The sequence below is a fragment of the Gekko japonicus genome, unplaced genomic scaffold (assembly GCF_001447785.1).
Source record: "Gekko japonicus isolate JY-2015 unplaced genomic scaffold, Gekko_japonicus_V1.1 scaffold956, whole genome shotgun sequence".
Classification (NCBI taxonomy): Eukaryota; Metazoa; Chordata; class Lepidosauria; order Squamata; family Gekkonidae; genus Gekko; species Gekko japonicus.
This window is the reverse complement of record NW_015163115.1, coordinates 686,243-703,389: the sequence shown is the minus strand read 5'-3', so window position 1 is coordinate 703,389 and position 17,147 is coordinate 686,243. Positions and strand designations below refer to the sequence as shown.

General features: G+C 45.3%; 1 protein-coding gene across 1 annotated transcript in view; it reads right to left on the bottom strand.

Annotated features, from left to right (window-relative positions):
* Positions 1 to 577: 577 nt before the first annotated feature.
* PKIA (protein kinase (cAMP-dependent, catalytic) inhibitor alpha) overlaps positions 578 to 17,147 on the bottom strand; it is a gene marked incomplete at its 3' end in the record, with an annotated part of 50,075 nt that continues 33,505 nt past the window's right edge. Inside the window, exon 2 of the mRNA XM_015406845.1 lies at positions 578 to 755. Coding sequence (XP_015262331.1) covers positions 578 to 728 — 151 coding nt within the window. The remainder of the gene's footprint in view (positions 756 to 17,147) is intronic.

Genomic DNA, 17,147 nt, shown 5'->3' with positions numbered 1-17,147 from the left:
AAATCAAGGAACCATCAAGAATCGTGTCGAATGAGGCAGTGAGGGCTGCAGCCACAAGAAGCCAGTGACATAGGCCCACCCCAGCTGAGTCACAAGCAGGCACAAGAGGTGTGGGGCAGAGGAATTTCTATAGATTTCCATGTACTTTGTTCCATTTCTATAGATTTCTGGCACTTTGTCCCATATTATGTTTGAGAGTTCCACAACCCTTAAGAGTATTTTATGGGGAGAGGACAGAGCTTGAAGAGGGAATGGGGCAGCAGCAAAAATCATTTCTATACACTTGTTCCTTTCATGTACTGGTATTCCAATCTATTATATTTATACATCCTTTGTAATGCTTTTAGAAGTTACTTATTTTCCACAAATTTTATAAATGTTTTACCCTAATGGCAACTGTTTAATATTTTATGCCAATAAAAGGTATTTGTTTGATGTTGTTATATTTATACATATAAACTAGTCAGATGAAAAATTAAATCTGAATAGATGTTAAAGCCCTTGCTGCCAATAGTATTTAACTCCAATGGGATGTTCTACAATTTCTTTTTCTTTTTTAATTAAGCTGAGTACTTACCAGTTTTGTTTATATCAAGTTCTGATAACTTTAGGGACAGTTCACTAGAATTTCCACTTGTAGAGGATACAAGGATATCATGAAGTGCATTTCGCCTCCCAGTTCTTCCAGAAGCAATGAAATCTGCATATGTTGACTCCACATCAGTCATTGCTAACGGGTATCCACATAGCAATACCTAAGAAAGCCAAACACAAAGCAAAACTATTTTTAGGGCACATGTGCCAGAGGGAGCTGGAGGCAAATATGAAAACGCCTGATCATTCCCGATACATACTCCTGACAAGGTCTCATTATGAATTAAGAATAATGAAAGCTGACAAAATGTTCCAGTACTGATGGTATTTAACTATGCTGCTACAGTTGCAAAAGACTGCACTTATTTGAGAGAGGTTATATAGGAGAGACAGCCCCTTAAATCAAGTGAACTGCATGCAAAAATAAACAAATGTTCACTTATATGATCTGTGGCATACAGTGTTTACACTTGAACAGCTTAGTATGTGCTTTGTATATTTCAATTTGGATGTCTGTATATATTCTTAATGTACCAAAGAGTTTTGCACAAATGCTGGTAGCAGTATGTTTAAAGAATTTCCACAATAGAGTGATGTTACTACATTAACCAAGTCTCTCAGTTAGACCTGTGCACAAGTTACAATGAAACATACAGTGTGACTCTGGTGCCATACAGGGATGCCAAGCTTTTTCTTTAATAAGACCTAATAAAAAGTATTAAAACTTATATACATGTAAAATCCCTGCTCATATAGAAAACTTGAACTTTACTCCTGGCATGTTACCCAGTTTTGCTCTGTTGCAGAAACAGAACATGGACCAGGAAGAGCTGCACTTGTGATTTAAACCTCACCTTTATCCAGGTAATAGTCTCTACTTTCATTTGTAAAGTGAGTGTGCACTGGCTCTTTCTTACAAATAGATGGGCTGATTTGGGCTCCAAGGGAGGCTTCACTGTGGCTAGGTCCGGCAGCAACCACTGGGCAACTTGTTACCACCTGACTTGCATAACTCACCCAGGCCTGGCAAGCAGCACTACATAACTGGGCCATAGTTTCCTGCAACCCTGTAGACACAATTTTTTTCGTGGGAGGACTCTGGGGCACTAATTAAGTTCATTAAAGTCATTAATTAAAATAATTCATGTGCCCAGGATGCGTGTCTCCCCGTCTCCCCCCCGGTGCCACTCATGCAGCAGCAGCTTCAGTGGCCCCATTGGAGCCACCTCAGCCATGGACCGTCTGTCAATCCACCGTCCTTCCCCACCTGGCACCAGAGATGCACTGCCTGGCCCAAACCAGGAAGCCAGCATGTGAGGATGGCTGCCAGGCGGGAAGGTCTGTGCCCCGGGCACTCAATGTGGGAACCAGGGTGAGGAGGAGGACAAGTGGTGCTCCCCGCCATGGCCAGCTGGCCACCCCACTTCTGGCCCAGGCATCCCCTCCTGCTTCTGAGGGACTCAGGAGAGGGAGAGAGCCATGGAGGCAGGCAGGGCAGTGGATGGTGAGCAGGCACATCTCTTTGTGGGACCTGGGGGTCAGGTGGGGCAGGGAGGGAGGTCTAACGGGGGTCATCTGTGGGGGGTGTCACCCCCAAAGCCCCACCTCTGGCTATGGCCCTGGTTTCCTGTGTAGAGTTTGCAAAAGGTAGAGAAGGAAAACAATCTGAAGATGGAGGAGCATAGAAAGGAAGGCTGGCTGGAGGGCAGGAAGAAGAGAAGGAAGCAAAAAAAGGGGATAAGATATGGAAACTACTAGGTAATGGAAAGAGAAAATAGTTGGGGATAATTAAATGAGATTCCCCCCAAGTCTTTGTGCCCCTCTGCTTGTTTCTGCTGTAGCCATGTGTGGTCCCAGAATATTTGACTGAGCTTCCAGAACTCTGAAATCACACTTCAGACTAAACTGACAACCAGAAAACCTCATGCAGCATCAATTTAATGTGCTTTGTAAATCCATACTTTAAAAAAGATAATTGGAAGCAGCAGCATTTTATATGAGTTAAAATATAATCACTTAGGAGAGGCTGGTCAGCCCCACAGACTTTGGTCAGCCCTCAGTTAAAGGCTGCAAAGTGGTATCCAAGATGTAGGTTCAAGCAGGGCTGGCTCACCCGCTAGGTCATGGACCAGGAAGAGCTGCACTTGTGATTTAAACCTCACCTTTATCCAGGTAATAGTCTCTACTTTCATTTGTAAAGTGAGTGTGCACTGGCTCTTTCTTACAAATAGATGGGCTGATTTGGGCTCCAAGGGAGGCTTCACTGTGGCTAGGTCCGGCAGCAACCACTGGGCAACTTGTTACCACCTGACTTGCATAACTCACCCAGGCCTGGCAACTTCTCCTTACCCATGGCTGGTGGGGAGAGGCATCGGGAGAGCTGCCCTTCCCAGGGGCATAGAGAGGGGAGCCTGCACCGGGGCCGCGTTTGCCGCCGCCTGCCGGGGGAGTTGAGGCTGCTGGAGGTGCTGCAGGTGCCACCAGGCAGGACTTGCAAGGTAAGCGCACCCTGCTACTGGCTGGCCGGTGCACGTGAGCCCCAGCCCAGCTCCTCACCCACCTACCTGCCACTGGAGCAGCTGCCACCACCCACTGAGCGCTCTGCCCCCCTGCCGCTGGGCCCGTCTGTCTCCCTTCTCAAGCTTCCCGGGTGACCTCAAGAAGCTGCTCCTGAGCGAGGGCAGCCCCCTGCAGCAGCTGGCCGAGGTGCAGGCTGCCACCGGCCAAGGAAGACTTTCTTGGTGAGAGCACCAAAGAGCTGTGCCCGCCTCCATGGGCCTGGTGGTGGAAGCCCCTGCTACTGGCCGCCTGCAAGATTGTCGAGGCCGAGGGGGGGGGGTGGCGGAGGGGGCAGCTGGGCCGGGGGGCGCCAGGCGAGGATCGCATCAAGCTGGAGAGTCCACTGGAGTACGCAGTGGCTGGCGGTGGCATCAAGGGGGCAGCCAGCTGGGAGGTTTTCAGGCCCCACCGGGAGATTGGCATCTGCAGCCTCGCCTAGGGCACAGAAACCCCTTGGGCCGGCCCTGGTTCAAGTCTACTGTTCTCTCATCTGACCACCCTGGCATCCTCAGCCTCTCTCTCCCCATTGTTTTCAAATAGAAGCATACTTTTTTTGACAAAAATTGCTTCTAACAAACTTTTGTTTATTTTTGTTCTCTTTATTTGTGTCCTCCCTCCTACTCCAGTCTTTCTTTTCCTCTCTTCCAGCACTGCCAAGAGACAAAATAGCTATATGAGCCTTCCTGGAGCCAACTGACCTGTTATTTGAGAAGCAGGCGGAAAGGGATTAGGTAGAACATTTTATACGGGCTAAATAAAGCCATAGAGAGTATCTCAGGAGCAGTAGTTTGGACTTATGAAACTTTTGAGAATAGCAGGTGACAGGGTCATCAGCCCAAACATTGACAAACTAATTTTAAGGCTGCAAACAGAATCTAAAATGGAGCTCAGGAGGAGTTGCTTGCGGCTTTCTTCTTTCTAGGAGAAAGAGAATTTTTCCCCAAGAACACACCTTGATAATCAGTTAAATCTTTGCCAGCAATACATTATCTGACAAGCCCCACAAATATTTATTGCTTATGTATGTTCAAATCCTTCAGATCCCTCTGACAGGAAGTGAATGTGATATTCCTTGCAAAGTAGGGGAGGGAAGAAGGGAGATAGCCTTGGCCTCTTCATTCTCTCTTTCCTCAGGCTCTTACCTAATTTTTGCTAGGATGAGAGAGCAGGCAGAAAAAGATGATGGAAGTGATACCTGGGGCAGGTCAGATTTCAGCCCCTTCACTGATCCTTGAGAACTGCCCTTCTGCTTATATTTATTATTTAGTTCATTATACTTACATTCTGTTTTTCAACTACGGAGTTCTTAAAGCAGTTAGCAAGATTTTAAAATATAACTTTTAACTTGTCCCCCACATTCTGTACCTCACAATACTACCAATACCTCAGCCCTTGCTCTGGGACACCATTATTTTATTCCCACCTAGAGCTGCACATTCCCAAACGGCCCTAACAAAAGCACAGAGGAGCCAGGGGCTGTTCTGCCTCTGCTTGCAATTCAGTTGGTGGCTCAGAATGACAGTTGCTTGGATGAGGCCCTACTTAGCCCACCACTCTCCATACTGAAGATATTTTAATGTTAGGCCGGATTTAGACTCAGAGCAACCAGTAGAGATACCTGATCTTTTTTGCCTAAGCTTGGTTCTATATAGTTAAGAGCAATCTTTAACCATACCAGTGCAAAACTGTGAAAAAACAGGGACTTGGTGGGATTACAATTTATCCAGCCCATCCCGCATGTGGAGCTCTGTTTTAGGCAGATAACAATTCAGAAGAGAGAAGCAGGGTAAAGTCTAAAGTATGTATGTTCATTGGACTTTGGAAGGCTACTCTAGGTCTGGCAGTATCCTCTTGGTGACTTGATGACACCTGACTGGCATGACTCCCCTAGGCATGGCTGCTTGCTCCTGTTCACCAGCAGCAGCCCCCCCCCCCTCCAGGACAGCCAGTGTAGTGTAACAGTTAGTGCCAGACCCAGGTTCTCGCTGTGGAAGCTGAGTGGGTGATTTCAGACCACTTTCAACCTCACCAGCTAACAGAGTTGTTGTGCAGAACAAAAGGGGGAGAGGAGAGTGATGTAAGCTGCTTTGGTCCCCAACTGTGGAGAAAGACTGCACTTTTCCTCCTGGGGAACCATTGTTGCCAATCCCCAGGGGAGGGCTAGGGTCGCTCAGAATTACAACTGCTCTTCAGATGGCAGAGATCAGTTTCCCCGGAGAAAACGGTGGACTCTGTGTCACCCTGCTGCGGTCACCACAACAAACTGATGCTGAGTGCCCAAGGCCGAGGTACCCGCCCAGAGCCTCTTTCTAGAGACTGTTGTATTTATTTCCACAATGGGCCTTATTCCTAGTTAGAAATAATTGTTTTAAAATAAATTGTCAGACAGAACATTTCTTGCATGAAAATTCTGCATTTTGATTACTTCTCAGTATGAGTCAAACAGGATTCCATTGGTGAAGTCCTGTCTGTCTGATCTCTTGATCCAGGGCTGATTTCTGAGGCTAAGTGCAAAGCCGCTGGGTAATTGGCCAAATGACCAGCTGCACTGAGCCACTCTTCAAAAACAAATAACTAGGCCCTTGATGCTAATTTAGTATCAGTCCTAAATTACACACTAATTATTCTCTGCCAGGCTACCAACTCAAAGATATCTGTTAATGAACCTCAGTGTTACAAGGCCCATTCTCATTCCTCAGAGAAAAATTTAATCTTGTATTGCAGTTGGTTTTCCAAGGAACAGATAATGAACATGCTACAGCAAATGTTCAATTCAAACATTCTTATCTTTATTTAACACTAGGTGCAAAGTAACTCCCCTAACGTCCACACCAACATTATGACAATGTTTTAAATTGCATGCTTAATAGACCTTTCATATTCCTTCACTGAAGAAAGAGTGGTATAGACTGGACAGCCATAGTTGTAAGGCAAGGGGCCACTTCAGATATCCAGGCAAAGAGCATAACTTTAGCATAGTACACTGGTAGCGCTCTGACCTGGATAGGCCAGGCTAGCCTGATCTCGTCAGCTCAGAAGCCAAGCAGGGTCTGCCCCGATTAGTACTTGGATGGGAGACAACAACGAATTTACTATACAGAGGCAGGCAATGGTAAACCAGCTCTGTTTGTCTCTTGTCTAGAATAATCTATGGGGTTGCAACTTGCCATAACTTGGCTGCGACTTGATGGCACTTTCCGCCACCATAGTGGTAAATGCAAAGTTCATGGTTTAAGCCTCACTTCAGGTTTGGCCTGGCAACCAGGATGTGATAGGGTACAACAGGCACATGGTGAGGGCAGTCATCAGCATTTCCCTCCTTCCATTGTAGAATGCAAATGATCCCCACTCTTTTTGATCCTCCTATATTATCAAGATAAAGAAATATACTTTCATTGCTGATGTTCCTTTTAGCTCTGATAGGACTAGAAGGAAATTTTGTACTAGGTGTGTGTAAAATGAAGGTACTCCATCTACCAAGAATCTTGAACCAGTCACTGAAAAGTTGTTTTTCTGTTGATGGGTAGTGGTGTGCTTTCAGATCTGAGCCGAAAATATTCTCAAAAAATACCTTATTGGTATTTTTCGGGTATATTTCAGCTTCCCGAATGAATCCCGGTTTTCTCGGGAAAATTTAAAAAAAATCCTGAATATATTTGGGAATTATCAGGTAGATCTGAAAACAGTGGAGAGGCAGTGGAGAGGCGGCAGCAGATTGCTCCCACCTCTCAGCTGTTTGTCAGGCTTCTACTTCAGTCCCTTTAAAGCTTAAAGGGACTGCAGAAGACAGCCCAAGGATCAGCTGTTCCAGTGGGGAGCAGACTGTTCCCACTGGCTCAGCTTGGGGCTGGCTTCCCATGCAGCTAAAGGAGAAGTCCCCAGCCAGGATGTATGTGCCATGGGGAGAGATCTGCTTCCCATGGCACAACAGGTCCTGGGGACAGTTTCTCCTGCAGTACAGTTTAAACTGGGCTGCTGGAGAAGTGCTCAGCCAGGATCTACATGCCGTGCGGAGCGATCTGCTTCTCACAGCACAGCAGATCCTGGAGCTGGCTTCTCCTGCAGCCTGGTTTAAACCACACTGCAGGAGAAGCCAGCTCCAGGATCTATGTGCCACAGGGAAATTGCTCCTCAAGGCAGACAGATCCTGGCTGGGACAGCTTCTCCTGCAGCATGATTTAAACCCTGCTACAGAAGGAGCAGACCCAGGATCTGTGTGCCTTGGGGAGAGGGCAGCAGCTGTTGTGGGACATGCCTGCCATTTGAGGGGGCAGAGCCCCGGAATGCCCCACCGTAGCTACGGACCTGGCTGGAATGGCTTCTTTATACCCCACCTTTCTCTCCAACCATGCTGTCAAAGGAGCCAGACCCAGGATCTGTGTGCCTCTTGGAGATCGATCTCTGATGCATGCAGATCCTGACTGGCAATTATTAAAATTGGGGGCCATTGGAAAATCCCAATTACCATTAAAAGTACCATCAATAAAAAGCTACCTTTTCTATTTCTGAAATGTTTTTAACTGCTTTTAAATATGTCAAGCAAACCTTCACATATGCTTGCATAATCAAGCACTGTCATATTATTGCAGCATGTGACAGTATTTAAATAACACTACTAAAATAATAAAAACTACTGATGTTTCAGTACTGCTCCAGGATGGACAGGTGCCCACAACTACAGCAATTTTTGAGAGGGAAATAAATTAAATCATGTCTGATACAGCCCATATATTGGTCACAGTCACACTGTTATCTTCTACACTGGCACCCTTTTACACTGCTGAAGCATTCCATAATCAGACAGAAGCAGAATTTAGCTGTGGTTCCACACAGTTCTTCATTACATCCTCCCCATTAGTAGTCCAGTAATGCCTGTTGTACATCCAAATGCAAAAATGCACTGAGTATTGAAAGTGCCAGCAGAGTTATACTCTAATGCACTTGCACGTCACTGCCCCAGTAGGATTCTAACTCCCTCAACTCATTGCTGTTTTTAGAGCCTTTGTCCCTTTTTGTTTTCTGCTCTTTATCATCACCCATTTTCAATTCTTTTTCAAGACACTGGTTTGCACTAGTGAAACCAAAAGCTCCATTCAAGATGGACTTTGGACCAAGGCAATCACTTGCAGAGTAGGGGACACCTGCAAATTGCAAAAGTTAAAGCAACCTTCTTAACACAACCAAAGCTGTGGCCAGAAGCGGGATGCTTTTTGCTTATTAACCTTCAGGAATGATATATAAAATAGATTATCAGAGGCTTCCTGGGGATTCCTGAGAAAAGCAAATTTGAATGTGTGACGACCTCTTATCTGGGGAGGTCTGGTTTCCGTTTAAAAGGGTTCTTATGTTTTATTTTCCTATGGGTATCTGGCTGCCACCAGGAATATTTTAGGCTTTCCAAACCTTTATACTTTCTGTTTCTGGTTTTGGTATTTTGACCCAGGGTCTTGCCTTTCGAGGGACTATGTGTTTCCAGAGGAATAATGGATCAGGCTTCTGGGATAAACTTAAATAAAAAGGATTTATTTGAAGAGGAACAAAACTAAAGGTTGGATATTATGTAACTGGCTGGGAATAAGGTTCTTGTAACTATATTTGTCAACTGTATCACACACTCTGTCAGTTTTAGAGCTGACAGGAATCTCTTACTTAGGCAACCACACAGTTTAATGTCTTTGTAAATTTAACTGCTTTCAGAACTTTAAAGATTCTTTATTGAAGATATATGCTGCGCTCTCTCTCAGATATCACACAGAACAAAACTCATATTAACTGCTTTTACACAGCACTCTCTGCTGACTCCCTCAGAACAAGACTTAACTCTAGCTGTTTTACTGAACTTCCACACTCTGCATTCCCTGTCATCTCTAACTGTCACTCCTCACAGACATACAAATCATCCACACAGCATCCATTCCAAAACCCCTCCCCCTCTCTGTCACTCACCAATCATACCACTTGCCTGCTTCCAGCACCCTAGTCTGTCATACATCCATACAAACTAAACTTTTAAAGACACACACACAAATAAACATGAAATCGCCACAGATGGGAATATGCATTGAGAAGAATTTGGAATGAGGCAACAGGGAATGAGTTATTTAACAATCAGAGAAGGACCTAGAAAGTCAGGGGGAGGGCTGTGGCTTAGTGGCAGAACATCTGATTTGTATGCAGAAGGTCCCAGGTTCAATCCCCAATGTCTCCAGTTAAGGATCAGGTAGTAGGTGATGTGAAATACCACCATCTGAGACCCTGGAGAGCTGTTGCCTGTCCAAGTAGACAATACGGACTTTGATAGACCAAGGGTCTGATTCAATATATGGCAGCTTCATGTGTTCATATGTCCAGTGTCCAAAGGGAAAGCAGAATGTTTGCAAACGACAACCTATGGAAGAAGCTGAAAGGCTCTGAGAGTGGGTGCCATTGGCAAGAAGCCATTACCCCCTTTCCACCTTCTTATATGTGAGATATTGTAAATTCCCAGCAATTTTACACTAGGCAAAGGGGGGGGGGGAGAGATTAAAAATTACCATACTTGTATTTGAAAACCAAAATTGCTCAAATTATTTAAAAATGTAGATATACCACCTTCTCCAGACCGACTGGACGCAGTTCACGACTCAATAAAATGAATAACTCAATGTTGCTAACACAAGATAAGCCGATAAAAACAAGACAGGTCATAAAAGCACATAAGCATGGCAGTCTAAAATGATATTGACAGAACAGTCCTCAGGCTAGAAGCAGGCGGGGGGGATGAACCTTTGAATGACAATGAACATAAGAAATGGTAGTGTGGCAAACCAAATAAACCAAATGCACTTTGAGAATCCCAAACATGGACAATTACAGTGCCATCCTAAGCCTATTAATTTCAAGGGCATAGGATTGCACTGTTACTGCTGCAGTGACATTCCATACAGAAACATAGGTATAAACTAGATCTCAAGGGAGATGGAAGACCAGCACAGAACACACCCAAGTGCAACAGTTTGGCAGCAACGTTCAACAACTTCTTTGTAACAATCAAATTAACAATATCAATGCCAGAGGAAGTTGCTAGTGTGGGAGCAGCCATTGTCCTCTACCTTTTTGAAGTGGTCCATTTCCCAGCACTGGGGGTGGGGGGCTACTAATCAAAGGACATGCTCCAGCTTTCACAGCAATAATTGCTTTATGCTGCAGTTTAATCTGAGCTACCAGTGGATATATGCATAACGCATCTCCAATATGTTGAGGCTACATGGAACAAAACTACAACATGAATTCCTGCAGGTTGGTCTCAGTGTTGACAAAGATTTTACAGTTGTCTCATAGAATCTGGAAGCAAGAGAAAAATTGTTATGCTGCATGCCAAAGGATCAGCTGTATTACAGAAAAGTTCAGGACCAAGAAACTTAGAAAGTGCAGCACTGTATGTGCTGCATGAATTACAGGTCTTTGAAAAATCTTGCTTACCACTCATAACACTAATAGTTATAGACAATGAGTACAGTGTACCATTTGGATCTTAAGGAACAAGATTTGAATGCCCAGTCTGCTACGGAAGCTCACTTTGGGCCAGTCACATAGTCTCAGCCCGAGCCAGAGGAGAACACTATAAGCCACTTTGGGTCGCTGCTGGGGACAAAAGCTAGGGTATAAATGAATAAATAAATGTGCAGCACCTTTTGTTATGTTCCAACATCATCCTTGTACTCTCTGGATAGGGAAACTGAAATATCTCGTGTACAAATGTTAACCTTTGAGAATTAGGACACAGTGAAAGCCAGTGTAACTCTCTCTGTAACCCTCATCTACCTCTCACAGTCATTGTGATAATCAAATGGAGGATGGAAGAATTACTATCCAATTTCTTAACCTTCCTATGCCTGCTATTCCTAGCCCCCCCACCCCCCAATCAGAGTCTGGGATTGTGGAGCTGCAAAATGTTGTATGCAGGACATAGTCTTACAAGCTCTGACTATGTAAACTTGGGGATGCAAATACCAGCTTGTGGGCAAAACAGCAGGTTCAGACTTCAACAATACTGTCAGGAGATATCTTGAAGGCAAAGACTATTTAGGAAACTATGTTCAGTGCAAAAGGCCTACTCTTCATATCCAGCCAAGACAGCTGTCTCATAGTGCCACATTATTGGAAGCGTCACTTAAGGATATGGGCAATTGAGACAACTTCTGAGCTACACTTCAGCTACAACACTGGAGTGATTTCTCTGCATACAGAACATAAGAAAATGACCCACACTGGACATCTTGTAAATAACATTGTTAAAAACCATCAGTATTATCTTCTCCTGGAAATACATAGGCTGAAGGCATTGTAAGTTGTAAGCATGCTGCGAGGGGGGGGATGGGTTGAATTACATTTTAGAGGAGTGATCCAGAGAAGGCAAGCAATAGTGCTCTAGGAGTTGTAATATGAGAAAATCTCCATATGACTGCACAATACTAAGCACCTCTGGGAACAAAGAGATGGGGGGAAAATCACTTTTTAAAAGAAAAGTGAAAATTTCTCAGGACTGGAATGTACTTTGATAATCCAGAGTTAGAAAAAGGAGAGTTCAGCATCTACCTGATGTGCTTTATGACATCAGGGTTCATAAGGGAACAACAGGCTTCAGGCTGTATGCTGACTCATTAGGCTGAGGCCTGCCCAACAGAGTTTCCATCTTCCTGGGGATCTAGGGACTGTTCCATAGATCAAACTGTACTTCAGCCAAATTTGGAATCGGGGGTGGGGGGTGGAATAGAGATCCAGCACTACTTTCACTAGACCGTGTCATTACAGGCCTCAAAAGCAATGTGCATAATACACCGTCAAGATAAGCAGGGGAAGGGAAAGGAGTTTGTAAGCCGCTCTGAGACTCCAAGTGAAGGGCGGGGTATAAATCCAACCATCACCATCACCTCCTCCTCCTCCTCCTCCTCCATGCTGTGATCCTTCACTGCCAACAGATCTATCTACGTACATCTTACTGGTGTTTAAAATAGTGATTGTAGTCATCCAATTTAGATCACAGTTGCTCTCTTTATTGAAATAGCCCCTGAACAGATCTGGAATACATATAACCAGGGATGTTATGTGCCAATTCCGTCTCTGCATCAATACATTCCAGCTGGTAGTCGGGTCTTAATGGCCCCAGCTGAGGTATTACAGCCAGGCTGCAAAAGAAAGCAGCTGCATTTTCAGATACTGATGGTTTTGTTCAGCAGTTCAGCAGGAAGTCTTGTTCCAGCATCATCTTTCACACAAGCAATAATGAACTTGGAGTCTGTTTCAAAGGGGAAATTAAAACAGTGAGTGAAAGCCTGAAACAGAAAGTTTCCAGTTTTCCAGTCATTTTCCAGAAAGAGTCTTCCAGTTATTTCCAGAGGTCATCCCAGCTGAATTATAAAGCAGGATTTATTGAGGACATAAGGCAACTGCATTTTAAGGTGATCCAGGCCTTGCAATTCTTTGGCAAGTTAGTATTTAGGTTACTCATGCAGTAATTTCAAGCACTGCATGCGAAGGGTAGTTTGGCTGCCAGAAATCTGCTGTCAAAGATCAGCTATCCTAGATATGGTACGTGTCAAACAAAAAACAGAGTTAAGGGACAAAAGAAGTGAACTGTTGCTTTAAGTGGCCGTGGGAATGAGATTTAGATAAATATACTTATTTTTTATTATTTAATTAATTTGTACCTCACCTTTCTCCACAATGTGGATCCAAAGCAGCTTATAGCATTCTCCTCCTCCATTTTATCCTCACAAGAACCCTGTGAGGTAGATTAGACTGAGGGAGTATGACCGGGCCAAGGTCACCCAGCAAGCTTCCATGGCATGAGTGGGGATTCTTTTTTTCATTTTAAAATTTTTTATACCACCAATGTAAAAAAAAGGCTAATAAAAATAAATAGTTTGTTGGCAGCATGTGGAGAAACATAAAAAAGGCACTTAAACACGTCAACAAAGGCCACCCTTCTCTGCAGATGCCACCCTGGACATCTTGACCTTTGCTTCTAGAGCCATGGCTTCCATGGCAGTAACTAGAAGACTGCTCTGGCTGAGGGCTTGGCAAGCAGATTTTCAGTCTAAGTTAACTGTCTCTGAGTATCCCTGTCAGGGGGACCGCCTCTTCGGAGACACTCTGGACAAGATCCTAGTAAACTCAGGATAAAAAGAAGGCCATGCTGAGGAACCTGTGCCATGTTGAAAGGTGGGGGCCTCATTCCTTTTATTTATTGTTTATATTTATATCCCGCCTTTCCAGATATCTGGCTCAAGGTGGCTAACAACATTAAAATGGCATAAACAACCAAGTTAAAACAATAAATAGCATACCAGTTAAAACAACACCAGTTGCAATTAACCCAACAGAAATGGTGGTAATCCAAATCCCATCCAACGACAGGGGTAGCATCCAGCGGAATCTCAGCCCCGAGAGTGTTCTAAAATTTCAGATCAGACGATGTTCCAGGGCACACTCATCAGTGGCAGCCCCTAGTCGAAAGCCTGGTGGAAGAGCTCCGTTTTACAGGCCATGTGGATGCCCCTTTTAAAATGTGGGTTGCGCCCTCCAATAGAGCTCTATTGTTCTCGGGCAAGAGCTGTAAAAGGTTCGCAGAACTCTCTCCCACATTTCCGTCAGGACCAGAGGAAGAGTAACTGGAGTTCGTCCAAAACCACTGGGAAGAGGGGGATCCTTTAATCCCAAATTCAACAAATCCCTCAACAAGCCAGACCGTGAAGACCAGGATGGCAAGCCTAAACAAGCCTGACTATGCTGTTCTTCCGGTGGGGGCACGACTTCTACAGGTGATCCAGATTGGATGCCTGGGCAATAGAGGTCATGTCTCAGGGCTACACCATCGAATTTCGCTGCCCCCTACCAGAAAGATTCCTGATTTCTCTCATCAGCAAAATAATCACAAAACAGTCATTGGTCAACAGAGTTCTACAGCACCTTCTGGACATAAGGGCCATAGAACCTGTACCTCCCACAGAGATCGGCCGTGGAGTGTAGTCAATTTTGTTCCTGGTTCCCAAGAAAAATGGCGACTTCCTTAGGAAGCGTACCTCCATGTGCCTATTCATCCATCACACAAGAGGTTCCTCCACTTTTGTGTGGGCAAACGCCACTTCCAATACCCTTTGGGTTCCAGTTGTGGTCAAGTCCAGCTTGTGGTGGTGGATGTGACAAGAGAACCTCTCAGGGACATTGGCCTGAAATGGCTTTGGATGAAGACATTGTTTCTGGTGGCGATAACCTCAGCATGTCGAGTCTTAGAGTTGAGCGCACTGTCTATCAAAGCTACACTTTGCATCTTCCACAGAGACAAAGTGGTCCTTAGGACTGATCCCACCTGTCACCTACCTTTCATCGCACTCGAGATATATTTTCCAACCTTTTGCCCCAATCCTCAACATCCTAAGGAGGTCTTGTGGCACACGCTAGATGTCAGACGAGCTCTGAAGATCTCCATCATCCACACTGAATCTATCTGGAAGTCTGACTCTATGTTCATCAACATCTCGCCTCCTAGGGCGGGGGTTCGAATGTCTAAGTCATCCATTAGCTCAGTTCTCAAGTCATGCATAAAGGCCTACAAGGCACCAGGGAAGGAGATTCCTAAGGGAATCACGGCACATTCCCTGAGAAGTGCTGCAACCAATGTAGCTTTTGCTAACCATGCATCGGTCGATGAAGTCTGCAGAGCAGCTACTTGGACGTCCGTTTCTACATTATAAGTTGAACACAATCGCTTCGGCTGATGCGGCACTTTGAAGAAGAGTTCTTCAGCACATTCTCACTTCAGCTGATGATGATGACCCACCCATCTAAGGGACACTGCTTTGGGAGGTCCCATGGAGATGTCCTCCACCTCAGAGGGAGAACGGCCATTGGCACTTTCCGTGAAGGGTCCTTCTCCTCTGAGGTTAGGAGGACATCTCGGCCCTCCCACTTTCATCATTGTCTCTCTCTCTGTGTTGTTCCAATTTACGGTGCTCTTCTCTTCTTCCTATTTCATTCTGTTTGCATTATTGTAGTTACTGCCTTTTATTTGTTTGAAGTGTTTTCTGCTTGGCGCAGGGATGTAAGTCCTAGTTTATACTCACTGCTTACGGAGTCCCAGAACTGAGGGGAAGGGATATTCCCAAGGCGCCAAGAGGAAGGAGAAAAAAAGTATTTCCTGCTTCCCTAAAGGAATGATGGGAATAACCCATGGAGATGTCCTCCTAACCTCAGAGGAGAAGGACCCTTCACGGTAAGTGCCAATGGCCATTTTCCAACTAGAGCTCCAATTATTAGGATTGTGAGAACCTGCGAGGGAAGACCATGACATCACTTTCTGAGGAGATTCACCTATTCACACCCTGTTCACCTCATTAGATGGCCTCAAGAGTATAATTGTAGATTAAGATTAGTCAGTCAGATTAAGAATGGGGGAGGTGCCTACTGTTAATTTAGCTCTTATGCCTTAAGGAGCAGAATGCTGGAACCCCACTTCTCTGTCCTAGACACATTATGGATGTTTGTAAGTACCTACCTTGCAACTGAGAGATATTCAACTGTTTGCACCTACTTTTGGAGTTCAGTGTTATGTAGTTCCAGTTGGTTTTGTTATTTTCTTTTCCATGTTGAAGTCTGAAAATACCTACTGTGTTTTTTTTAAAACCCTTTCTTACTTAAGTAAATCATCGTCTTATATTTTAGTTGATATGGTTTACTTGTGGTGCAATAATATCCCAGAAAAACAGGTTGCTTACCTGTAACTGATGATCTTCAAGTAGTCATCTGTGCATTCACACCTCTGGGTTATAGTGCGCCTGCGCTGACCCTGATTGGTATCTTGGAAAGCAAAAGGAATTATTCACGCCCGCTCCCCAGTCACTTGCCGGGCGCCACTGCGCATGACTGGGGGAGGGCACGAGGATCCCGCCAGTTCCTTCTGACCACTGCCCTCAGTCACAAAGTAAAATGAAAGGACCGAAAGCAGAGGAGAAGGAGGGCGGGTGGTGTGAATACACAGATGACCACTCAAAGTTACAGGTAAGTAACCTGTTTATCTTCTTCGTGGTCTCTGTGCATCACACCTCTGGGAGACTAGCAAGCAATACATGCCTACCTGGAGGAGGGAGCCGAGGTCCTAATTCTGCGCTGCCTGCAACACTGCCCAACCTACTGCTGAACGCTGGTGAATGCGCACATCAAGGGTGTAGTGCTTCACAAACGTGTGAGGAGTGGCCCAGGTCACTGCATTGCAGATATTTTCTAGTGATGCACCTTGCAGGAAGGCTGTGGATGCGGCCACCGCCCAGGTGGAATGTGCCCTTAGCAACCCCAGAAGTGACTTCTTTGCTAACATGTAGCATAGTTTAATAGTCTCCACAATCCATTTGGATAGGCATTAGGATGACAGCTTCTTCCCTTGGGAGGGTAAAGCGTAAGAGACAAACAAGGCTGGCGACTTTCTAAAGGGCCTTGTTCGACTCAGGTAAAAGAGTAGCACTCTTTTGATATCCAGCAAGTGAAGCCGACGTTCTTCCTCGTTCGACAGGGATAGGAAAAACGCTGGGATGTCCGCTTGTAAGTGAAACTCAGAAACAACTTTCCGGGGGGGTTCCAGTCTGTGGATCAGCGATGGCGGTCGTTCTCCCCAGACCTCGGGGGAGCGGCTCGCACACCAACGGTATGGAGGGGTGCTACCTCAAGTAGCACTCACACGGAGCCTTTGCGAGAGGCTCCAGGCCAGAGGGCTTTTGAGGGGCAGCCTCTTCGACGGCTCAATGCCAGAGAATTGAAGCTTCCCTCCGCCCTGACGGTCCTGCCGCTGTGTGGCCCTCGGGCACAAGCTGATTCGACTGGGACAAGCGCTGGAGATCGAGCGGAAAAGCAATTACTGCAAGTGAGGTCAGAGAAATGACCAACAATGAATGTGAGTTCAAAATAAGTGGAATAACTTAAAAGTGAACTCCCCCCCCCCCGTGGGAAAAACGGAGCGCAAA